At 42.9% G+C, this 26,921-nt stretch overlaps 1 protein-coding gene across 1 annotated transcript in view; it reads right to left on the bottom strand.

Moving 5' to 3' along the window:
• Positions 1–26,921, bottom strand: part of KIF26B (kinesin family member 26B) — a 302,956-nt gene that overhangs the window by 83,879 nt on the left and 192,156 nt on the right. The window contains exon 5 of the mRNA XM_055714921.1: positions 24,721–24,904. Within this exon, the coding sequence (XP_055570896.1) occupies positions 24,721–24,904 (184 nt within the window). The remainder of the gene's footprint in view (positions 1–24,720; positions 24,905–26,921) is intronic.

The raw sequence follows: 26,921 nt of genomic DNA, 5'->3' as shown, positions 1-26,921 counted from the left end.
GAAGGAAGAAAGCCTACACATGGCCAAGCAATCAAAACACTTTAAAAACAAAAACATCAGTGTAGCCAGTAATATAATTCCCCCAAATAGGACACCATCCCTGTGCTGAGGTTCAGCCACCTTCCATACATTGGGAACTTTGCTGTTGAAATACTAGGGACTATAGCAAGGGAAAGGTTTACAAGTGACAGGAAGATGAAGCTGGCTTTTCTAGTTCTAACATCCCACGATAAATGCTTAAATAAAAAATTCACTTTGAATTCTCAAGCAGGGAAAGTAACTCTGGGAATGATATTAACAAGCATTTCTCTTCAGCATGCAGCACTACTACATAAGGCTATTAAGGTAAACACTGTAACTGGATTTTTTTTATTTTTATTTTTTAGTCTGGATGATGGTTCGACCTTTACAGGATTTGTTCTGCAGTTGTGGTCCCAAAGGGATGCTTCAAATAATCAAACCTCCTACCACACTGTGTCATCTAATTGTCCACAGTATTTGGAAAGAATCCTTCCTCTCCTTTTCCCCAGCCAACGCTGCTGCACAGTTTGCAACTTAGTTTAAGATATCCTTTAAATCACCAGGCAATGACCTTCGATAGAGGCAGCAGGAGACTGGACTGTATAGACCACTGACCTAATCTTTGCCAAATACATGTAGGCATGTTCATGAGTTTGCATGGATCTACCCAATATCCTTGCACCTCCTCAAGCGCTCAGTGCCTTCAAGAGCAGGATTTCTCCTCCTTCCCTCCATTCCATTTTACATTCATACACAACTCAGTTCTCTGGGCCTTACTGTGACTCATTATGTACATACTATTAATTACTTTGCATGATACTCCAGTGTCTTGAGAAGAAAAGATTGGGGTTTTGCCCTCAGCATCTAACAATCGATGAATCCAACACTTAATCAGGCTGAATACTACTCTATCCTGCTACATTCTATGGAATTGTATATTTATTTTTTTTTAAAGTAAGGCATTGCTCAATATACCCTCAAATTTCAAAATTGCTCCTTAAATTACTAAGTGTTAAGTAGTCAGAGGACCTCTTGTAGGACCTCACCATTTAGACACACAGGGAGGGCATAAAGGTGCAGAACTGTAACAGCCTGGAACTAACGGCACTGTGGAAGTGTCCAAACAAGCACTGAAAACGTTGCACGGGGTTGGTGGTATTTCTGTTCATCCGCCACAGACACAGTCTGAACAGTTTCCTTGCAGTTCTCTATCAGCGCTTTTCATTTCTCACCTGGAAAAGCTCTACTGCTATTCCAGTCCTAAGCCTTTTCTGGCCAGAGATGGAAAACCGCCAAAACACGCAGAAGTGCTGTGAATGAGGTGTGCTAAAGAGTCTGCTGAGACTACAAACTCATCTTTACACAAGGTCTGAGCAAGGGTGTGAACCCAGATGCCTAGAGATAGACTATTGCATTAACCTACTGCACCGTTCGTCTGTGTCCATAACAAACTCACGCTGTATTTCATGGACAAGGCTGCACTTCAGCCACAGGCTGACAAAAGAAGTGCTATAACATTAATTTGTAGGGGGGGGGGGGGGGGGGGGGGGAGTTCCACGTGGAGCCATCTTCTGCACTGACAAAAGATGCATACTTTTCCACTGACACCGCAGGGAACAGCCATCAGATGTCAAGGGGGATTTTTCAAAAGCCTTCAGAGACCTAATTAGGCTGCCACTGAAGCCAGTGATAAAATTCCTGGTGCCTTTAGAGGAACAGGAACAGAGATGGGTCCTTGCTGTGCTCTGCCAAAGCTCCTGCTCTCTCACCCATGTGTTTTGTCACAGCTCAGACTCTTTTCTCTGGTCATTTGGACCCGGTCCATAACCTGGTCCTATATGTCATCTGTTTTTCCAGTCTGATTTAGAAGAGAAGATCATTGAAATAACCTTGAACAAACTGATGGCAAAGATAAAAACAACAATAACTGCCACTAACGCTCAGTTTTTCAGTGCATGATGGAATGGAAACCTGTCTTATCTGAGCACTGTAAGGATTTTTAAAACACTGCTTTAAGAAAATATGGAGACTGTTGGTTGAGCATTCCTTGTTTAACACTCCTGTTGTGACCAACCGATAAATACATTTAGCCAGTGGATTCATTGCCTTGAAATTAAAAAGTAATAGGGTTGCTTTATTTTTTTCCCCAACTTTAGGCCATGATAAATTTATCTTTATTTTACTAGCTCTCTCACATTGTATTAAAGGAACTTTATTAAGTGTTTGCCAGGCCAAAGGCTAATCTAATTACATAGACTTTTCTGGATCTTATCCATTTGTTACAGACAATTTCAGTGACTTGGCTCCTGTCTGTGCCTGCATGTGTCTATACAACATGTTAAAATCAATGTTCTCTCCACCAAGCTGTGAGTTTCACTTTTACACACAGCCTTCTTGAAAGATCCAAATGTATTTTAAAACTGAAGGAAAGAAAAAAAAAAAGAAAGAGAGGTTATTTTTTAGGATAAGTTCATCAGGGATGATAATTTACACTGCAAAAATACTGTGTATCAAATAAATATTTTTCTCCCCAGTAAAGTCTTTAAAATGCCTGTGTTCATTAAGGCAGAAATGTCACTTCCCCTTCTCACTCTTCCTCCTTTCTCTGATTCCCAGCTGCTCAAATCATTACTGCTCTGCCCCAGAGCCAAGTTCACAACTGATGTGGAAGGCTGGTTTATGCGGTGAAGGACCATAAGTGCACGCTGAGGTAGCCAAGAGAAAACCCACATGGGTATAACGTACTTCTTGAAGGTGTAAAATGTCTGTTGAGGGAGTCAAAACCAGATGTCTGGTTAGATTCATCATCTGCCTGTTCCAGTGCATGAAACTCCATGTGCCGAGACACACACCAGCACGTTGTGTGCACAGGACAGCTGCACATCCATCCGCATGGTGCAAGAGCCCCAGGGCTAGTGTGAGCAACTAGTACTGCTCCAGCCTCACCTCTCCTGCTCCTTGAAGCACACCAGGCACAGCCTGTTAGCACATCACTCGGCAGGTCAGAAGGTACAAAGGAGGCTTCACCAGCCTTCAAAACTAGGAGATGCACCCTTGGGCACAGGGGAGCTTGGAACGAGGTTCAGCTGCAGCCAGTTTCATGTCTCATGTGAGACTTGACAACCTTGCTTCAACCTTAAACCCCATCAAAATTGTTTGGCACATCTCCAGCACTGCAGCCATGTGAAGGTGCTCCCTGACCAGCTGTTGATTCTCCCAAAGTGGGGAAAACCTATAGAACCGCTAAATAGGAGCAAGCCTGGTTTTCCAGGAACACCAATCTTTGAAGGCTTCAGCTAATCACAAACATGAAAATCCTAACAGGCCCAAACACAAGCTATGTAACAGTCATCTTCTGAGGTTCTTGAGAATATTTAGCTATTAGATGCTAAACACTTCCCCATCCTCAGCAAGAACTGAGAGGTATTTCAGGCACCCTTGTTGATGGGCAGTTTTCAGTTTTGTTACAAGAAAAATTCAGTGAAGCCATTCAGCCACCAGCCTGCCCGTATTCCAGTGAAGTAACTTACTGTTGCTTCTCCTGTTCAGCCTCTTCTCTCTCTCCATCTCTTTCTCTCCCACCCCTAATCATTTTGCTATAAATCTGATGACCAAAAGGGGCAGAAGCAAGCAGAGGTGACTACCAGAAAGCAAAGTGGTTACTGGTTGAAGTACATAATGACATCTAGGGAAGGGTGAAAGTGCAGAGATTGCCAAAGAACCTGTCTTCTACTAATGTCAACTTTCATCTTGCTTTTTGTTAAAACATGAAAACGAAACCATTCATCTCAGATAGCTGCTGGCAGCCTGTCTGCCTGTCAGCCTGAGAATGGCTTGGTTTCTGTATTTCTCTGCAGCAGCATGACAAAGTCACTGAGCTGCTGAATACAATATTCATGCAATACCCGCAGTGTGACGGGCTCCCAAGGTAGAGCAGCATATCTAGGAAATCTGTTTTCCCAGCCCCAGATGGGATCCCTGTGACAAAGGCACGCCACGAGTGAAGGAAATGCTGCAGGAGCATGCACCACTCCAAAAAATCTCAGGCAAAAGCAAGGGCTGCTGGCAGGGCCACCGAAAGCACGCCAAGGGCAGCCCTGCGGCTGCTCAGCTCCTGCGACTGAGAACAAAAGGTAGTGCAAACACACGAGGAAGGGCAGGAGCCACCTGGAGCCCCTGTTATCCCTCACATTGCTCTCGTACGAAGTGAAGCACGTGAGGGACTGAGGATGTGGCACAGTACCACCCAGCCACAGACCAAAGGGGGAGGAGGAATCTGTCCATCTTGTTTCTGGTGACGTCCCAACCTCTTCTCACCCAAGCCACAAGGCACATGCATCCAGCCCCAGCATCCCAGCAAAAGCCCGGCACGGATGTCCCCAGGCATCACTCAGGTAACAGATTTTTAAAGTTGACTTTGAACTCCATAAAGCAAGAGTTTTTTCTGAGAAGCCACAGCACACACAGAAGAGAAAGCAAAATGGTGTAATTAAAGGCCTTCTCCTGTTATCAGAGGATATTGGATTAGTTCAAACCACATCAGAGGAAACTAGTTAATCCGTGTATAGTTGATTTGTACACTGGGGAGGCCAAAAGATTTTAGCAGTCACTGTTATTTACAGCAGCTATAACATCCTGTCAGTTTAACGACAGAAAACCCAGCATTACTTTTTTGGCTGAACGATGAAGGTTTTCTTTTTTTAGTAAATACACATTTCTAAATATCTACCTTCTAAACCAATATTATAAATATACTTTGATTTGTGATGTTAACTTCAAGAATATCCATGACACATGAATTAACTGTGCTGATAACCTCCGGAGAGTTGCAAATAGGAACATGATGTAACAGCCATGGTAAGTCATTTCAGGAGTAGTTTAATTCCACATGACAACAGTTCTCTTGACAGAGGGGTGGGCTGGGAGAGGCCAGGATTTGCCTGGATTATTCTCTAGGATTACTAGCATGCATCCTGACACAACATCTACAGTTCTTTCAACAGAAAAGCATGAGAACCCTGTCATGTCCCACTGTGTGCATAAGCCAGAACAGCCTATTCAGCTTTTGTGTTGCTTTCTGGGTGAACATACTAATAAATAATGAGCATACCTCTAAACACACTCTTTGTTAAAGGGAAAATCGGGTTCTTCATTTATGGTCCCAAAGTTTCCACATTCCAGGTGGGTCATTTCTGGCCTTTTTCTCCTCGGCACACTGTTTAGACAAAGCAGTGCCTGTATGCTTCACTAACCCTCGCGCTGTACTAACTCTAGGCTTGAACTTTCAGGCTAGGTGATATTTTTTCCCTTTTCTAAATGAACGCCTTGTTCAACACATTGTTGATACAGGTCTGAAGAGAGGGATATTATACCGTAAGGGACCAGTTTACATACAGCCATTCCCTTTTTTTTTTTATTAATGCAATCCATCATTTACCTTATCCTCTCTGTGAGCAAAACAAAAGGATCAAATTTATATGTAACTGCCCGATGCAGAGATTCTTGTAAGGCTTGTTTATGAAAAGAAAAGCCAGCATGGGAGTAAAACATAATTCATAACATATAAATACTTCCTAAAGGTACAATAGAGCTCATGGCATCAGCAGAAATAAAAAGCATTATGGGAGAACTTGTAGCAGATCTTCACATTAGAAAGAAGGCAGCGGAGAGAGGTCGGGAAGGAAGGGTATGGGGGAGCTGGCAGCCCAGCTCTGGCCCACCCAGAGCTAGCAGCAGCCTTAGCTGAACAAGAGGGAAAAGAATGTCAAGCTTCTGTCTCTGGGAAGTCTGTTAAAATGCTGTTTCTAGCAAGCGATCTCTCAAATATCAGCTAATACAGACATCTGATATTGCAGTAATGGCATCTGGACCAATTAAGAGTTCTTTTGTATACCTCTGCACGTGAGCAACGTGAAACCGAGTACTCGTCTACTTCTTCTATCTATAAAGAAAATAAGACATGATGAATTAGGTGCAAGTTCCTAAGGTTTTAGGCATCAGATCTTTAGGAGATGTAAATAAGCACCAATCAGCAGAGCTGCTCTCACAGACCTCTGCCCTGATCTACTCGATCATCGTCTTCTGCTGTGGCTCAGGCATCTTCCCCCCCTTTTAGAACAGAGTAAGGTCAGCGGGAGAGCTGGGGGAAGGTGGGTGGGAGTGAAGGCACAGGCTGGTGGAAGAGGAAAAGACAGATTCCAAGAAAAGGGAGACAACATGGAAGACAGCCCTGAGATAAATGTGGGAGGATGAAAAAGTGGTGCTAAGGAAGACAATGCGGATGGACCGTATTCCTGGAAGCAAAGACATAAGGCAATGAGGGGCAGGCTGTAGTCCACAAAGTGAGAGTGGTACTGCAGTCCAGAAAACTAGACACAGCTAGTAAAAGGGCAGGCTGGAAGAGTTAAATATCACAGTCATTAATGAAGTGAAATTAGATCATAAATCCTTTCAGATCTGTCACCCATTGCGGTAATGATGCCCTGCCTCTTCATTTCACTGCAGAGACCATTTCTGCTTATGAGACTGTAAGCAATTAGAATGAGAGCCTTCACCACCATGAAATATATCCAAAGAGACACAGATCTGAAGACCAGCACATCACAGACTATGTACTTGTTGTGCAGCTATTATAAAGTATGTAAGAAATGCAGTGGGATACGGTTTTGGCAGCTGCTGTCAGTTAACAACAGAAATAGAAAAGATAAAAAGCAAGAAAACTAGAGGGCAAGAGGCTGCAGCGGCCACAGACGAAACTGCTCTATCAGAAATGGAATGGAAAGAAGATAGTGCTGTATTTCACTTCACCAGGAGGTGATCACGTCTCTTGTTTGGGTATAACAAGCAGCAGTCCTCACAGGACATTTGGCTCTCTTCTGTTTGCAGGTACTCCGGGCCTCCCAGCCCTGTTGGTCCTGTGAGAACAAGCCTTCTGAGAGAGCAGGCAAAGAGGCCAGTCAGCCATGCATGTCCATCATGTGGAGGGTTAGCCTTTCTGACTGCAGACACTAGTCCGATAGGCTGGTCCACAGGAGCACCTTATTTCTCAGTTGGAAATTATTTCTCTGGGTCTGTCAGCAGCACATAGCAATGCAGGTCCTCCGAGAACAATATTCAGTGGCTTAAAGCAGAATCAATGCAAATACATCAGAAGTATCCTTGTATCCTTTCTACAGCCAACCAAAATAAAAAACAGAGTATTTGTGATATGGAGTAGCTGAAAACAACAACAAAGGGAAGAAGATGAGCCCAGCACACTGGCCCTCACACACCTTCATTTACACTTTTGATGCCACTCCTGTCAGTCTCCTCTGCTTAGCCTGTATTCCCTTCTGCACCTCATCAGCTGTATTAACTACAATTATTTTTAAAGAGGGAAAAAAACCCCTATGGACAAGAGAAAAGGAAGAATTTTTTCCAAAGGACTCTTCATAATCACATTACTCTGCTTTAATCTCTAAACTGGGTTCTGTATCTGATTTATACTAAATGACACTACTTTCTATTAACAGTTAAGTTTTTTAGTATGGTCTCATCTGCTTGCGCTGCCTGGTAATTCAAAGGAAAGAAAATCCATGAATTACATGTGACATCCTTACAGATCCACAAGTATAAGGGTCAGATGAGCATAACTGATAAAATAAAGACATTTACACAACAACATAAAAGTTTTTGTTTAATCTGTGATAATGATTTATCTACCACCTTGTGTACTTTCTGTGAAAGCAAAGTTCTGAGCCAGGCAAGGTCTAAGAATTTCCAATTCATTCTTACTTTCCTCCCTTCATTCTTTTGTGACATTTTTAACATCTACTCAAAAGAAATTCTTCAAAGGGACCAGATCTGAACCGTGATGACAAAGGCATGTCTAGATGGAGCTAGGAGTAACACTGGGGTTTTTTCCAGTCTGTATTGAAAGGAAGGTTCACTTCTTTCCTTACCTGTCTTATCTGTAAGATCAGTACAACACAGACAAATTGGCTTCTTAATTGAGGAAAAAAAGCACAAGCAAAAGCATTTTTACACTGTGGTGTTGCAACAGCCTTTACTTTCAAGCTCAACTAAATAGCAGCAAATGCAAATTAACATCTCACTTAATATGAAGCTCTCCTTGCCAGTCTCTAATCCTCCTCATCCTTTCTCCTCCTCCCCTGTACTCTTGAACTTGATGTGGTCTCTGGCAGCTATTTGGTTTGCTTAAATTAAAAGGCACCACCGCATGACAGACATGTTTTTCTTTGACTCCTGCATGCACAGGCTGGGATGTGAACCGAAGGCATGACTGCTGGGACAGTCTGCCCAATGTGCATAAACCAAGATTTATTTTCATCAATTTTTTTCGTTGTTAAATGAAGTGAATTAAAAACCGCAGAAGATGCCATGTTGACAATTTTGTTCTTGAAACAGACCAGGTACTGCATAAACCGTATCCAGCTCGGTTTACCTATTAACATAGCTCAGCTCTGTTTGACTAGAGCCATTTCCAGGGGCAAGAAGATTGTTTGGTGCCTGTGCCCATTTAATCCTGGGCTCTCAGTCAAGACTGCTAATGCTAATTCACAGACTGGTTTTCCTGATCTTTTTGTCTATTCACTGAGAGACCACCAACAGCCTTCCCTTCACTGCTCTGGATCTCTAGCTGTCTGGATTTTGAAAATACCAGGTCCTAAAGCTCTCCTTTTAAGACAGTATCTCCCCGTTCTGCCTCTGTTTGGGGATATAGTACCAACTAAACAAATGAACCAGGCTTCTGTGGTCTTTTCGAAAAATTGATTTCTCCAGCATAACATATACGTAAGAATCCAGAATTCCTGCATGTGTCCACCCAGGAAAAGGCAGTTGCTGGAGGGGCCCCTGCCCCTGGGGGGTGACTGCTGTCCCAAATAACCCTTGGGCTCCACTTACCACACGTAAGTTGCTCTTACGTGTGGTGTTATGTGACGGGTATGAGGGCAGCAGATCTGCAAACACCCCCCAAGGCTTGCACAGCCAGGCAAAAGCCAGGTACAATTCCTTTCCATTCTTAAAAATCCCAGCAGCAGGAACACACAGCATTCACAAAACAAACATTTTAATCCAGATTTGCCTTCTGCTTCTGAGACTTGTAGCTGAATTTGGTTCCTATTTTTTTCAGAAAGCAGTCATTCCTACAGAGACTTACAACCTTTTGCCTCCCATTCAGAAGCTTGTTTTAATATTTAATTCTAAAGAAATCCACTTCAGATGGTAACATTTACATGCCAAATACTCAATTCAGCTTCTGATTCAGATCTTAGTTATTTGTTGCATTTCCACAATTTGCTAAAAAGTAGCTTGTTACAAGGTACAAAAGGTCCCTCTCCAGAAAGCATCAAAATCAACCAGCCTTTAACTATCCACAGCTGGAGTTTGTTACCAGCTGGACTTCGAACCACCATAAAAATTGGACTGAATCATTTACTTCAAAACAAGCAAGCACGTCGCAGCGTAAGGCTGTGGGCATTTTGCCTCTGCCAGCTGGGAGGAAGATGCTAACACTCCAAGGAGACAATCAAGAGGTTTGGGTGGGCAGCAGTGCTGTAGGATTAAGGTGTCAGGAGCGAGGGAGGGTGAGAGCACGTTACCACAGCTTTGCTTTGTCTTGTAAGGTCATTTGATCCTGGACTAAGTAATGGACATGTTTTCTTAGTAGTGTATTTTTAAAAGATTTCGGGGTGGGGTGGGGGTGGGGGTGCAGAGAATTTGGGAAATACTCTTGTATCCCACAGTAGTAAAAGAAGCTAAAAATAAAGGGGGGGAAAATTTGACTATGAGGGAGCAAATTAAACAGAAGTGGGAGGGCAGTTGAGAGAGATAGAGGTAAGTGTAACTTGCAGTGAAAGGAAATTGAGCTTTGTTGAGAGTCTGGGATTTTAGACTCACTTGCTACCTAGGACAAATCCTCCCTGTCTTGTTTCCATATGCTCTAGGACTACCCAGTAAGAGACTGACAGAAATCATTGTGTAACACACCAAAAGAAACCCAGAAAAAAACCCACAAAAACTCCACTGGGACGCAAAAGGCTTCCTATGAAAACTAGAGCCTCAAAGGTATTTTCAGCTCTTAGAAACCTTCCTTGAAAAAATGAGGGAGGGGGGAAATAAATGCAGTGCAGGCACCCACCTTGTATATTTTCTGTCTAGACAGTAACTGGGAAATCTGCAAGAAAATATGAATAGCCTGCCACCGTGGTACTCTGCGGGTCTGCTTAGCCCCCTGGCCAAACCCCCACAGCCTAGCCCTGAGAGCCAGTGGGTGCCAACAATGCCTGAACACAAGGATTGTCTCGTTTATTGCTATTTTGTGATTATTGCTGGAGAACTGAGTGAAGGGAGACCCAGACATATGAGAACAGCAGTTTCAGTTTTTGTACTTTTAACTTCTAGTTTTTGGTAACTGATTGCATGTTTTTTTCCCCTTTGTCTCCCTTTAGATGCAACATAAAAGCAAACCATTTTATGATGTGTATTTAAATCACATCAGGGGGAAAAAAAAAAAATAAAGCCTTCCTGAATGAGAAGAAATGATGGTATTTAAGATGCAGTGCTCAGACCAGACCAGGCACAGGTAGAAGGGTTGCAGGTTCAGGGGAGAGGCCACCTGAGGGTGCAGCGATGGTGAGAAGAGTAACCCAGCTAACAGAGGTGCAAAACTGAGGTAAGAGACATGGGTGGCAGTTAGGGACAATAAGATGCACCTCAGAGACATGGACAGAGGAATGGAAAACATTGTAAAGCATTTCTGGAGAGGAAACAAAAGGAAAAGATTCTGGATTTGGATTGGTAGGCTTAATAGCATGACAGCAGCTATTACCGTGGGCTACAAGTATCACGGGTATTCAAACGCCTATGAATCCTGAAAGTTCCACCATCCACATGAATTCATGCACTCAGAACATTTCAGTCACTGGTTCATGAGATGAAAGTGTTCCCCGTGCTGCTTTTGTCAAGGGTAAGCACGGGTGAATGGAGCCTGCCCACTTCTCATTTGGCCAGTGTAGTTTACCTACTGTCACTGCTTCACCTTGAGCATGAAGCTGGTGAATTTGTGCCTGATGCTCTCATCTACACCATTTACATTACTGGATGTACAACCTGAATGATGAAGAGTGACCAGCCAACAGGGTACCACTCTGTTACAGTAGATTAACCATCATTAACACTTACGATACTAATAACATGCACAAAAAGTCCAGGATCAGTGTGATCTTTGGATCAGATGGTACCATTGTTTGTCCTCTCACATCCCCTCCCCTCCAAAGGACTTTCTTCTTCTGCTGTCACTGAAGAAACCAATATTTAAGCAACAGCTTTCTCCACCCTTTTAATCTGACAAATTACAGAGGATATTCCTGTGGCAGCCAACTGTGATGAACCATTCTGTACAGTAGATTGAATTCTTCAGTATTAACAATATTACATGGAGAAGCTTTTTGGACTGCTAAACCCATATTCAAAGGATGACACATGATTTACAGTCTTGGACACTGAACTCCCATACTGCTGGTTTCACAAACGATGTTGCTTTCCAGAAAAACGGTGGAATAATAGTTGTGCTGCAGCTCTTTGCTAAGCTTCTGCTCTATCAGTGTATCAGGTGTTCAATCAAATGGGCATCCCTTGATAGCCTTATCTCTCAGGGGGCCAGGGTTGCTTGGATGGAGCTGTGTGAAATAGCTGCACGTGGCACAAGCTCTTTCACTGGGAGCAGAATTTGAGCATCCTGACTATTGCTTAGCAAATAGAACTTGAAATCAAAGCGACAGTAGTCTCATGCCCTAACTAAGGCACATTTTGGTACGCAGCAGGGGACCAAAGTGTAGTTCTGAGTCATTATTTTAATTCTATTTAAAGGAATCATGCAGAGCCCCCAAATCAGGGAAAGCCCTGCCAGGTCAGTGACTGACCAACACAGGCGGTGCAAGAAAGGACTGGGGGGAGCACAGTCACCCAGTGCCGGAGAACTGGATACGTTTCTCTTTGCCCAGCCTAGCTATTGCACCTCAAGAGACTTGGGGTTGCTGTGGATTTCATGCCACTGCAATCTGGAAGGAGCTTACAAGCCTCCAGGGAAGAGTCTGCATCAATTCATCCTGAAGCCTGAATATTTGGCGCTTGTAATGTCTTGTCTGCCTTTATATTGTGGGCTGGGAGTGGGAGGAGAAGATGATAAGAGGTTTATGTAGAGGAAGGCTAATAATCAGGATACTCTTCTTATTCAGCATTATTAGTCCCTACTGAATTAGACGGATCAGCAAAAGATACATCATTTCTTTGGAGATAAAGAACAGCCTGAAATCTTGAGGAAATATTGTGCCTATTAGTGTCTATGTAAAAGCCCTAAAAATAATGCTCACAGAGATAAGACTGTGAATAAGAAAATAAGAAAGGCAAAACAGCAAAGGCAAATTTTCCCCTATGTGCAGCTCTGCAATTAACTGTTTGAAGCAATTCCCGATCCCCTTAATCTTAAGAACTCTGCTTATCTGCCTATCCAGTTATTTTTAATTTGTACTTCTATTATTACTGCTGCATTATTAATACACCCTGATAAGATAGGAAATAGCTCGGTGGTGTTCTGTTTCAGCAACAGCATCATCGTCTTGCACAGTGTAATAGCCTTTATGATGAATAACTCCCTCCCATCCGAGGAGATTCACAATTCCCACCACTCACAGAGTACGAGGCCCTGGGGGAATCCTGCTTCCTCCTCCGTGTCACTGTTCTGTTTCCCAAAAGCAGCTTGGGCCTCCTCGTGCTTATCACATCTGCACAGGCTGGTATCCACCAGGGTGCATGCCCTCCCCGCCTGCGCGGCCAGGTGATAGGCATCCCGGCAGCCTCTGTCGCATCTCATGCCAGTACGTACCTTAGCACTGCTCCCCACGGCTGTCACACACACGGTGCTGAAGGTATGTGCTTGGCGGGGTGGGGAAAGGAGGGCAGCTTTCCTAGCCACTGCTTCCAGAATCTGGGCTCAGGTGCTGTGGCCGGGGTAGTCAAGAACAGGATTTTGCAATTTTGCAAAAAAAACAAAACGTTGCAAATTGAGATAAAGCTCCAACAATACTGAATGGTAGAAAGAAGGAGGTAAGACATTAAAGCAAAGATTATGATGCTCACACTATACAGTTTGAAATACATATATCATATTTTCTGTGGTAAAAGGGGGCAGGGAATAAAGGATCAACAGTTTTTAAGTTTTCCCACATCTATGTTTCCAAAATGGAGTATGTGATGCTGTAAAGGTTATTGTATAGATTTCCTCCTGGGGTTTTAGCACACACCACATTGTGACACTACATCTTCCTTTCCCTTTCAGTAAAAACACTGTAAATTGAGCAGATCTGTGGAAAATCCAGCAGCAATTAACATGGATAAGAGCAACTGAAATGTACAGAAATGCAACAGAGCCTCAATGATACCTCGAGAATTTAATGTAAAATTCTGCTATTTGTATGAGCATTTTCAATCACCTCATAGGAGAAAAAAGATCATGCACTGTATAGAAGGACTGAGCTAAGCAAGAAGAAGGATATTATTCTTGATTAAAATCCATGAGAGATTACTGGCAATGCGCTAATGGAATGTTGAGTTCTCTCACTTTAAAAAAAAAAAAATCCAGTAATTTATAAACAAGAGCGAATCTATAGCTAGTTAGCCTTTCCAATTTTTTCAGATAACTTTCTCAAAACTCCATATATAACTTTTTCCTATGTATTCCCACCATACTGGTGGGGAGGGTGAGATGAATACATTTATACACAGATATACATGTGCACACCCAGATATATATTTCTAGATGCAAATGTACACACAGTATGTATTGTGTGAATGACACTTCTACCTACCCACCCACCCACCCACCGGCACTGCACCCATGCCGCCTCTCACCTCTGAGTGCTACAGGGGAGGATTTGAGGGTCAAGGGCCTTAAAAGTGTATTAGCCTACCTCCCGATTCTTTAAGATCAAACAGGTCAGTGATTTCAAACTTTGTTTTTACCTTCAACATCTAGAAAGACTCTTTCATAAAGAAAAATCAGAACATTAAAGTATCGCTTTTCCTGTCTCACTATCCAATGAAAGATCTAACTGCTAATCACTTTAGCGACGATATAGAAGAAAAAGTCTATTTACATTTGGAAAACAAAATGGCATTCGGGTGTCAGAAATCCAGACGCACTAATGAAACGTTCCCAGATCCCAAGCCACGCTGCCTGCCCTTCTGGGATGGAGTCGTCGCTGAAGCAATTCACAGGTCGCACAACAGAGCGATGAGAACTGGGGCGCCTGAGGGCTGGAGGCTCCGACCCCAGGGGTGCACACTGCGACCAGCTCTACAGACCCGTGCGGGCAGAAGAAAAGCTGGATGTCTCCAGTCCTTAAATGAGTAAGGATCCATTCAACTTCCCTGTGCTTTGCATAGGGCCACATGTGTCAAAGCCCGCTTGGTCCCTTCCCTTGGAGGTCTGGCTGCTTCACGCAGCCTGTGCGCTCCCACGCTGCTCTGCTCGACCCCACCAGGTGCTGCACAGCGAGACTCTGGCCCTTCTTAGGCTGCCAAGCAGAGGATGCAGACTTCCACTGCAGAAGAGATGCAAGTACCTAGAACTTTCTGCAACCATCTTGTTACTACATCTCCCAGTAGCTGACTTACTATTAACGGTTCTGAGCAGAACCCAAGAAGAGACCATATTCCTTACTTGAGCCAGCCAAAACAGATACCTTGTCCTAAGGCAGCTATCCAGGTTGCTTCTATAATCAACTGAGAAAGGAAGGAACAAATGGTAGGCAAGTCAGCCCATGCGAATACAGGTAGCACTTTTCTCCGTTCCTCCATGGGAGGAATCCCTACGCCCTAGCTCAGACAGATGGCAGTCAGCTCCCTGAAGCTAGCAACGTGAACGGCAGCCTCAGGGAGCGCAACAATGGTGGCACTACACAGTGAGGAAAGAGATGGGAAGACAACCACTTGGAGCGCAGGGATACAGGCTTCTCATAAAAGCACAAAAAAATGGATAAATGTCTTCAGAGAGATATTCCCCAAAATGGGTTTGACTCCTAAAGGAAAAGGCAAAAAAGAAGGAAGACTGAATGAGAAGAGATACGTCTAATGGTATTCTCAGTATTAAAATACAGTTCAAGCCAGGCTCTTCCTCAGCTAACCTGGTTATCTAAGTCCATGTTGTACCAGAGGAACGAGGTAAAGCCCAAACCTTTAGGATGATGGAAAGCAGAATAACCTGGCAGCTGAATGCAGAGGCTCAGCTGAGCCGTTAGCCCACGAGGGTTCAGCAGTGCCGCAGCGAAGCCACCTGCGGTGTCACCATCCTGCCTGCACCGCTGAGCACTGCTCTCGGGCACACGCTGACAGGAGGCAAGCACAAAAGGGAAAGGCTGAGAGGAGAAGAGATTTAGGAAGTTTTAAAGAAAAAGAAAGGGGGGGAAAAGAACTGTAATAAGGCCTACAGCAGATTGCTTAAAGTACAATGCCTGCAATTCACATGAGTTCTCGGGAAACTTACCATGGTCCCAAGTTTAGCAAACTATTCCTCCCTCAGCATCACCTGGCAAACACCCTTGTAATTTTCAGTTTCCCTCATCTTGACTTTCCTGATTCACATTAACCTGTTCTTCATGGATTCAAAAACGCACGTAATGGGGTAAGAGGTGTGGGGGAGTACTGCTGACAGACTCAGAAATGAAGTGGAAGGGATTAATTAGAACTACCATAGAGTCCCCAAAAAAATCAGCCAGCAGTACAACCTAAATTGAAAAGCAAAGGCAATAAAAATACAATAGCTCAGTAAAACTTTGAAGAAATCAAAGTGTTAAAAGCAGTAAATTTTTATAGTCTAGAAAAATCCAGTAATTATCATTCAAATTGCATAACCTTCAATGCTCAAGAGATTTTTAAAATGTGGCCACTGTACTGTCATACTATTTCAACAACAGGAGAGTATGTTTAAAGCATGCTTACCAGGTGACCGATATTAAATATCTCCATAGCTTCATTAGGTTGACAACTTTGAAACAGTCAAATTAATTGACCCATGTGTATAAGGCACATGGGCAACCAGAAGTCTACAAAGTATGGTCAGTCATGCCAATAAGTGACTTCAATCAAGAAAACAGTCAACTAACATAAACATTATAGATTGCTGGGCATAAAATCATGCATCTATGACAATGCAGAGGGCACTGGATAAATAGTCACTTATGAACGTACAAAACCTACTGGCACCAGCCTGAAGTGATTTGGACAAGCTAATTTTCTTTTGATCTTCTAGTCTAGAGAAAGATTAATCAAATCAGACCAAGGTAAACAACACAAAGCTAGGCTTTACCGCTCTTTCCCTGAGTGAAATGTACTACAAAGGAATCACAGAAATGATTGCTTTTTCTAACACAGAAATAAGTAATGTTATCAAAGTGAGGGACAGCCTTTCGCCTATTTTGTCTGGCCAGTTCAATTCCACTTGGAAATCTCCTCTATCCTCCTCTCAGGCTCATGAGCTCACTCATCAGTACACTTTCTGAATACACATACGAGAACGTCATTAAGTGGAAGAACACCATTTTTTGTATTCTTTGAAGCAAAAAAGAAATTTACTGAACAACAGTCTCACGCATATTTGCTATCACAGATAGCTGGTTCTCAGGTTAGGGTACAAGTCTTCCTCTATGACATATGGGAAGAGATGCTTTTTTTTTCCCCCAAAGCCAAGATTTTCATTAAAGGACTGTAAGCTACTCTCTAGAAAAACCTCACTTTCTATGTTGCTGTTTTCACACAAACACACACACCCCAGTGAAAAGGCAGACATCTTCAAGCTTGAAAGATGCCTTGATTCTATGGAAAAATCAGCAGAGGTGAAGGAATTAACAGAAGAGAAAGATACCTTAGCATCACACTTGCCCACATGGTGCCCAGATGGGTGAAGCACTCCCAGTGCCACGCAGCAGAGCTGCTCCATTCTGTGGAGTCAGAGGTAAGTATACCAACAGTTTCTGCCTTCCATTTTCCCAGTTCAGAGACAAGCCTATTCCTTGGTGTCCACTTGCATTTACTTGCCTGCATCTGCAATGCTCCAGGAAACCATTAGGCTAATAACCACTTGCCACAAGCACCTCTCGCTGGGGTCTGCTCCTTGCCAGCTGACCTGAGGAATCCCATTACCAGGAATGACAGCTTGTCAGTCCAGGAACTGTGGAGCCAGTTCTTAAGCTTTTAATAGCTTGCAGGTGGGCCAAAATGGACCCACTGCCCTTAAATTGGCTCGTTAATAGGTGGGGAAAGCCCTAATCTTCTCCTCCTAAAGGGGTTGGCTAGATCCTATAGCAGAAATGCAGCCCTGCTTCTTCGTGCAGGAATCCTCTCTTGCATGGTGTAAAATTTAGGGAATGGGCCAGGCTTTCCCTTTGCAGGCTTGGCTGATACGTGCTGCCAGCTCCCATGAAGTAGCAGCTTCTGCACTTCCCAAAGAAAAGGAACAGCAATTACAGCTGTTCTCTAAATTGTGGAAACATAACTGCATAGAAATTTCTTTAAAATACGTCTGTCTTTAAGCCTGCCAGCCAACCAAATTGCAAACTCCTAGCATGCTTGGGTTGGTACTTCCACATCCATGAAAAGCTTTACTTTAGAGAAAGATAAACGAAGTATGCGTAGAAAATATGATTGAGGGAGGTAAGAGACTATTGTTTATAGCAATTCTTCTGTTATTTTTTTACACTCTATTATTTTCTATTCTTTCACCTTTTTCTATTAATGTCACTTTTTTTATAAAGCAGCTTGAGGTATTAAAGCTCCTCCCAGAAAAGCCCACCTAGCAGGGATCTTGCCGAAGAGTGTGAAAGGCTCTGCCGCGTCCAAACAGCACATTTGGTGAGGAAAACCTCAGTTCTGAGCAACTCTGAAGGGCAAAAGGTCACCTGGATTTCATTCCAAGTAGAACTAACTATTTAATTTGTACAACCATCATGTTGACAAAGATGAACACATATGTCTCCTTTAAATGCCTCCAGGTATCATCCTTCCCCCCCCCCATTTCAGTAACCATGGTAACTTTGGGCAAACCCGGCTTTCACCTCAGAAATTGTTTTCTGTGATGAAGGATTTAAAATCACATTTGTCATCCAACCATTAACTTTTTCCCCCTATACACCTGAGTGATGAAGGAGAGAGAACCTCTGCTTTACAAAGGAAAGAGAACCTCTTCCGATTCTGTCTGAAAAACCTTCATGATGGATGGCAGTGAAATACACAACATATTTTACAAGTTGTGCTTGTTTTTTCACTGACCTTAGCACAGGTTTTCATAAACACCTGCTTAATGTTTACCATAATGTTGCCAAAAAAAAGTCTTCACATCCAAAACCCACATCCTGATGGTAGAAAAGGAGGTGACCTATATTTTTTGGACTTAATCAAGATGTGCGTCAATTTTGTTGCCTTCAAATCTACTCGGCAAATCACATGAGTCTAAGAGTATCTGTTTACTTTCCACTGCGCTGGTACAAAGAGTTGACACAGCTACTGAAAATATCTTTTAACAAAAACTATTCCAATCGTGCTTCATTCAGGCTATAGCCAGCAGGGTACTTACTCATTATTAACATCCGTATCGCGCTGTTACATCTTGGATTGAAGCACATCAAGGCCAGTGCAATAATCGTTACTCTACTTGGTGAAAAGCCCAATAAACTATTTTAAGGCAATGGATAGCTGAAATACTACCAGTTTGTGAACCCAAAGCATTGGCTGAAACTTCTTTTGCCCCAAAAGACAGTTCTGAATTTACTCAGAAGACTGAACTGCTTGGGCAGTAGGGCTTCCTTCACCATTCCCTGTGGCAGGGGTACGTATAAGCAAGGAACAACACAAGTAGAGAAGCAGGGACAGAAAGAACAACAGGGAGAAGAAGAACTTGAACAAACATTGGTACTGTAGGACAAAGAAATGCCCTTAAACCAAGGAAGGAATGAGACAGTGAAGTCCTAGCTGAAAGGACAATGTGGAATAAGGCGGCAAAATGCCTTTATACATGTATCCTAAGACATGGTTTAGTGGTGGACTTGGCAGTACTACGTTAATGGTTAGACTCAATGACCTTAAGGGTCTTTTCCAACCTAAACGATTCTATGATTCTATGATCCATTCCCTTCATAATCTCTTTCCCTAGCTGGAAAAAAACTGCAAAGTACCGAGTCTTGACTAGGCACTTGGATCAAAAGGTTAGAGCGTGTTATACGATCAATACACAAAGTGGGAAGGTATGACATGAGACCATCTTTTGATTTTTAACAATGATACTACCACTGCCTTTTTCAGGCCAAAGGCATAAGATTCTGCTGTTGATCATCCATGGCATTCTGCCTTCGTGGACCGCCTGCCTCCAAAGAGGCAAGGACTGCCACACTTCTCCCCGCACAAATGTGATCTCCTTCACTGAATGATACACTCACCAGGTAGCCTGTACGGTGGGAACCTTCACTGGGGCCTGGGGCGGTGGGTACTGGCTCCCAGTGACACTAGCAAAAAGTCAAAGGAATGTCACCGCTGAGTGCCTCTGAAAAGCCTCTGCTGTTTCGGTGGATGCACTTGCAGGTCAGACAAAATCTTTCTGATGCTCCCAGATACAGAGTTTTACAGAAATCAATGTGGGAAAAGGTAAGCTGCAGACTAATGTAAAGCAAATAGTAGATTTTAGGGTGAGTTCAAGGAAATATTGTGCTTTAATAGAAGATTAAATTCTTACAGCCAGGCACTGAAAGATTATTTTAACTGAACCTTCTTTACTATGTGACACAGATCTGTAGGAGAAAGGTGTATGACTCAGGAGTGTCCATCACACCACCAACCTCCTACCAGCATTTTGTGGGAATTCCTGGCATTTGGCCACGGCTTGGCTACCATTCTTGGCACTTCCCAGTCAGGCTCCATGCTCAGCCCCTGCCAGGACAGCGGCTCCTGCATCTCTCACTCACTAGACTCTCAAAAACCTGTCTGTGCTGCTTCCTACCCTGCCCTACACACATGGAAAGGGCTCCTCAGAAGCAGCTGCAGTGTAACCTATTACCCCCCCTTCAAAGTCTTTGATAATCTCCTCTTCTAAAACACCTACCAAAGCTTGACAAGGGGTATCTAATATTAGACTGCTGATGGGCTGAGGACACCACTATCAAGATGACCGATAATACCTCGTCGTTTCTTCTTGCTTCCCCTCCCTCTGTCTGTCTGCTCTTCCTCCCTGTACTGAGATCACAAGTGTTCTGGGACAGAAACGGGGCAGGGGGTATCTGAATTGATACATAATTTAACAAAGTAGGGCTAGGGTCTGCAAACAGGAGTCTTGATACCACCGAAAAATAAAACACAGTATCAAAAATTAGTCCCTTTTGCTAATAGGTTGACATGACTGCCCAGAGAAGGTTCAGTGATGCTGTGTTTCTCCTTGGTGGAAACTTTTTGCATAGGGATGATTTCAATGCACAAATATCGCTATTTTATTTTGAGATGAACAAGTACCGACAAACAACAATTTGCACCAAAAAAAATATATATAAGAAAAAGCAAACTAATCTCTGCCCAAATATAACAAATATCTCTCAGTGACAGAGTTTTATAAGGCTACACAGAGAAAAATAATAAATGGGAGGAAGCACAGAGACCACATCCATTCATCCTAAGCCCTGTGCCACCTGAAAACAACCTATTTATTAAAACTGGCAGAAAATTTTTCATTCAAGATGTTTTTCATGCGTAATGTGAGATTCTGCAAAACAACATATTTCACAGAAAGAACATTTCAGTTTTTCATCAAAAGTATTGGTCTAGTTTTGTTTTTGTTTGAAAGAAAATGGAAGGGGAGGGGCAGGGGGAAGAAGGAGAGAAGAGGATTAGGGAGCAAATCTAAGCAAATCTTACTAGGATGCCCTTACATTAGTCAATTTGAGTGCAGGCATGGAACAAGCCATTATTTCCGTTATATCTGCACGAAAAGCCTTTTTGCACTGTTTCTTGGCTCACTGTCACGAAGGACAAAACTGACTTGAGGAGTATCTTGCAGAAAATTATGGGACTTGGGGAAATTGCACATACAGTCATTCAGACCAGTGTGTAAACCCAGCAAAAGCAGTCTGCCACTCTCCAGAACATGATGATTCAAAGACAGCAGAGAGAGAAGGAAAGTGATGCTCAAGCTGTAGCAGTTTAGGGAGCGAGAACTGTCGCTCAGCCCACAAGAAAACTCTCTGCTCTCAAGACACAGCTGTGGGGACAGCACACACCCACCTGGGATCAGCTCCCTCTGGCAGCAAATGCAAACCCAAAGAACACGTGTACATTATGAGCCACACAAGCACCACTGCTAAGATATTTGCGACATGGTCACAAACCTTTTACAGCAGGGAGAGCTTTTGGGAAATGAGTGCAACAATGAATCTGGCCCTTTATTACTTTATTTCACTTTGACACTGCTGTATTTCTGCTAGGCTCAATGGTGTATCCAACAATGAAGTAAAATGCTGATTGTGCAGTCCCAGCATTTCATTATTTATATCATCTTCCTCCTTCTGCGATGCTGAGCTTTAGCTCTCAAATAATACTTCTTCCCATTTCCAGGCTGGTACGGTTTGATTGCAAGACCTTTTGTAAGAGAAGGTATGAAGCATACACCTCAATACACACTCTCGAATTCGTCAGTTTAGAGTCTTCGGTTGTACCCATATCTGTACTAACTGAGCTGCTAATTAAGGTTTAAATATGTTGCTGATAGGAAATCTTCCCAGTTTAACTCACAAAAATTATATGTCCACACATGACAGCTGAGAAACTCTACAGTTTTAACGAGATCATTATCAATTTTGCAACGAGAAGTAGAATCTTTGAAATTTCTAGTAGAAGTGAAAATATGAAATGGCAACTGTTTGGTGGCACGTTCATTTTAGAAAACTGTGAAATGAAATTTAACCTCAAAGTCTAAGCTTTGACGTTCCTGACTTCCTACCCTGCTGCATCTCGGATACCCACCTACCCTGGCAAGCTGGCAGAGAGCCAGCATCCCCAGCATCTGTGCCGGGGCTCCCAGCCCTCGGGAAAGAGCCTGCCCTCCAGGATGCCCGTGCCAGGGCACTCTGTGCACAGCTGTTCCCGGCAGGCTCGGAAATCCGGGATACTTGGCAACAGCCAGCCTTCCCGTTCTGGTGAACCAGACTTGCCAGTAACAAACTATCATGTTGGAAATGGTCCAGCCCACTCACACCCAATGTGAAACAAGAATTTCTTCAGCGCTGAATACCAGCACTGGGACTGCTGGTGAGATGCTATTTAAACACCGACCAGAAAAAAACCCTAAGTGACTGAAAATAACATTTAGCTTCCCTGAACCCGCTTCCTCCACATGGGTCCGCATTTTATAAATTTATATTCTTCCAGAAAACACTATATTGAGAGACAACACGGAAAAAAGTAATTCGGTTTTTAGCATGCTTCTATCAAACCATATGCCAACAAAACTGAACAGAGCATGTATAAATAACAATAATAAAAATCAAAAGCAAGCAAGCTGGAAATTCCATTACCTCCTCTGAAGTTTTCCCAGCCTGACAAATAAATTACATTTTTTTCCTGCCATTATTTACTTACTGTGCCTTGCACCTATTTCTGACATATTAGAAGGAAAATTGTGCTACAGAGGCAAACTGATGAGAAACTTTGATGGAAGTAGAAAAGCTCCAGGTCATAATTATAGGGTGGCTCCAAGAGGAAACCAAAGAGGTGAAAAATGAAACTGAATTCCAGAAACTGCAGGTTAGACATATTTTTGCTAATGGAAATGTGGGGGGGGAAGAAAAAAAAAAATCTCTATTTTGACTACATGAATTGACGTAATATGTTTTACTACTTTGGAGAAGCATGTGCTAAAATATTTTTTAAAACCTCTTAGCTATTTCTCATATACTCTGATAGCTACGGGATGGTGAATCGAAACTGAAAAGAAATATTCTTCTTCATCAGCTGGACTGCAAAACTTCAGTTTTACTTACACAGCTGGAAAGCCTGGAACGTTCCGGTACATGGTATTGATGAAGCAGCAAACTGTAAGTCTGCCTGGGAATATTGCAAAACTGCTTCCCAAGCCCTACTACTGGAAACCAGTGATGCGGGAAGCACAGAAGGCTCAGCTCAAGCCTGCAGTGCTTTGACAGAGCTACGTTTGTCTCTGTGCATGTGCGGACCCTTTTCCTGGGAAGATTGAAAACCAATGACCAGGAAAAGTGCTCACACCGTTCAAAAAGGGAGATTAGCCCCTTGTTTTCATGAACGCACCCTTCATTATTCCTCAATGGAATTTTATTTTTTTTTCCCAATATAACCTGTCCCAAGCACAGAAAATTAAGAATCCTGACAGGATAGCTTCTATCGTAAATATTTTCCATAGCAGCTTCTTACAACAATGAACAGGTTCAAGTTTACTTCTCATCCCACTAAAGTCAGAGTATGCATCACTGTTAACTTTTATAAGATCATGAGATTTGTACATTTCTTTCCACCTAGCAGCCAGAGGAAAGGAAGGGAGCCCTGTGTGGAGAGAATCCCTGTTCAAACAGGAATTAAACCATCCATGAAAGTAATACCATTGTTCGCTGGGGGGTGGGGGGGTGGGGGGTGGGGAGGGGAACAAAAACCGCCAACAAACTGAAACTGCACAATGTAAGAAAGTGAGTATCCAAAATCAGCAAAGCAAGCTCTGAAGCCCATCCTATGCTCAGCACTCCCAGATCATACGTTACAATTTCTCTTCTCAACACAAAGATTTTCACCAAACTCATTGTCACTGCTTAGGATTCAATGAATTCAGCAAAGCACACAGATGGTTGCATAAGAAACTACCTTGATTAAAGCAAACTGCTGTCCTCAGCAACCACATGTGTGTATTCCCAGATGTAATAAGCCAGGCTCTCCGTTTGTGGCAGGGAAAAAGGAAGAGCCATTCAGACAAATAACAAAGCAACAGCAAACTGTATAGCTACCTACCTCCACCATCGCCTCAGCCATTTTCCGTTATAAGTATGCACCTAAACAGCATTTTAAGAGGGTATGATTATGGAGAATGGGAGGAAATAATTTGATGGAAGGAAAAAGGACCAATTCATCATTATCAGCACGGGATTTGCCCAGGTACCTGGTCCAACCTTGTCCTGACTGTACTGGAAGAAAGCCAGGGAACATGGGCCAGAAGCAAATTACAGCATGTCCAGCTGAGACACCAGCCTGGACAGCGAGGGGAGCAGGAACCCAGAACACGCCACAGCAAGCGAGTGCTGTGCAGTTCAGACACAGAGACCAGCTCCTCCAGCAAGCCTGGCAGCACGGGCACCACCAGCACCCAGTGGCACTGTGGTCCCGACGCAGGTGCGTTTAGCCCAGCAGGGCTTCGAAGCGTATTACTGCTGCACAGTTAGCTCTGGAGCTGTTTAAGTCAACTTCACCTTTATCAGAAGTTCCCTTACATTAAGTAACTTATGTTGTCAGGCCTTTGTACGCATGTTCAGGGACCAGCCGCAGCAAAGCCAACCGAGAAAGGGCACGGTCTTCCAATTCCCATAATATTTGTCATGAGGATAAAATCTTTTCCCAAAGAAAACAAGTTTCAGTGATAGTCGCAATGCCTACCTTGCCCAAACCAGGGGTGTCTTTCACTTTGCTGACTGCCCTCAGCAAACATGGTGGTGCAGGGGGTGGGGAAGCCTGAAGGATGCTGCTGAAGCTGGTAGAGAAGAGAGGAGATTCAGGAACAGATGATGCAGAAGGCCTGTGCTTCTTCTTTTTGGAAGACAGGTTCAATTTCTGAGCGGCTCTGTGGGAAAAATGATGAGAGTAAGGCAAACCAACCCCAAACTCACCAACACAAGCAGTCAAGAATAAAGGTATTTGTCAGGTTACTATTTATGTAGAATAACAGTTTTGACCTCATTGATCCCAACAGTTCTATAATTCTTGTTCTTCACTCATTATCACAAGCTTAAAGCCACCGGATTCATGAAGTTGCTCCAAATTTACACACTTTTAGTCAAGTAGGGTCACAATCAGGCCTCTGTCACTCTCTCATCTGTTGAAACAATTCAGCCTGCAAGAAAGCTCCAAAACCTCCCATTAAATATGTGTTACGTGGCAATTTCTGTTCTAAAATTAAGTTCAGTCACCAAATGGTTCACACAAAATTGTGTCTCATTCATAAGCCTCTGATTAGAAAATGAATACTTGTGCAATGTTTGGATGTAAGCAGCCACTGTTACTTAGTATTAAATGCTCAGGTGAACTTGCTGAGGTGTAAGAAGCCTTGTGTTAGCTGTTTTAAATTTTTATCACCTGTTAAAGCATAAGCCAATCTAAAAACTGCACAAACGGCGACCAGTGAAAATACTGCTGTTCACAATGCAACGGAGACACATACCAACTACAGCTGCATTAATCACTAAGCAGGGAAGACAATTAAGACTATTTTTTATACTACATTATTGCTAGATAAGAATGCTGAAGTTTGTATAGACTTTGATTAAAAAGCTAAACCTTTCTGGAACAGAAACATTTGGTACTTTTCTTTCGCAAAATGCTTTGTTTTGCGCGACGATTCAACATTCAGCCTTTGTTGTGGCTGTTTTGTACCAATACTTGTGCATTCTGCACTGCCCAAGGGTAATGCTCACCTTAATCATGCTGTCCCATGGCTTCCCTTTTGTAAAACGAGCACTTTAAACAGAGCAGGTCAACTGGAGCACCATCTCAAAGGAGAGATGGGTATAACAATTCATGAGGCTACTTTCACGTTGTTTGGTTTGACAGACAAATTATGACTTAAGGTAGGTATAAAAGTAGTCTGTGCTGACAGTAGCGCTCCTTACTTTGCTGAAGTGTGACCGTTAAGACCAATAATTCAAAATCCTCCTGAGTTTTAAGAAGCTTTAGCTCCATTACACTGGTATCGGGATATATTATCCAACATTAAACTTACAAAAGTAATTACATTATTTTATCCTGAGGAGTCAGGAAAAAAAAAAGATTGAATATAGATATATAGCTATTTATATATAAACACACTCTCATTTCAGTATACAAATACCTTGTGTTTGTATCAGATGTCTCAGACACGTGAACAAATTACTGCTGGGCACGAAGTTGCCATATGTCAGCCAGTCGTGTGCACACTGTGTGCACCGCCAGTATGTATTCTTCTAGCCTATGGCAAGTGCAAAGCAGTTCCAGACAGATTAGTCTTTAATAAAAGAAAATCACTAAGAGATTGTAATTGGCCTGACACAGAATTACGACCCAGAAGTTTCTGTACCACCTCCTTGTCCTTGTCCTTCCCTTCCCCTCTGGCTTAAAGACTGCAGTTCATAACCTGGACCTCTCTTTTATGAGTCTGCTTTCTTTTTCATAGAAAACATAATTAAAATGTGTTGGTCAAAACCAAAGCAAAAAGCACAATTTTTTCCTTTTCCTAGCAACATTTCAATGGTTAGAGAGGATTCAATGATTTCATCTTCCACGCTGTCCATCACTAATGCTTTTATAAAGGTGTCCATGCTGAATCAAGATTTTCTCTATGTCTTAGCTTCACTATAAAATTGTTTTTAAAAAAAAATCTTGTACTCTGTGCAACAATTGAAAATACTAATGTTGGCCAAACACACTGAAAAATTTAACCCTGTGGTCAAGCTCAGCAGCGTGGCCTTAAATACAGACAGTGGGTCCACCCACTCTGGTCACAGATCGGGTCTCATTGACTCACCTTGGCTGAAAATACATTCCCTAAAAGCAATTTTCTAAGTTGACTGACAGAGCCATTATCCCCCTTGCCACTAAATGCTTCT

This window comes from Falco cherrug, chromosome 6 (assembly GCF_023634085.1).
Source record: "Falco cherrug isolate bFalChe1 chromosome 6, bFalChe1.pri, whole genome shotgun sequence".
Classification (NCBI taxonomy): domain Eukaryota; kingdom Metazoa; phylum Chordata; class Aves; order Falconiformes; family Falconidae; genus Falco; species Falco cherrug.
Note: the sequence above shows the minus strand (reverse complement) of the source record. Positions and strands in the feature narration are given on the sequence as shown.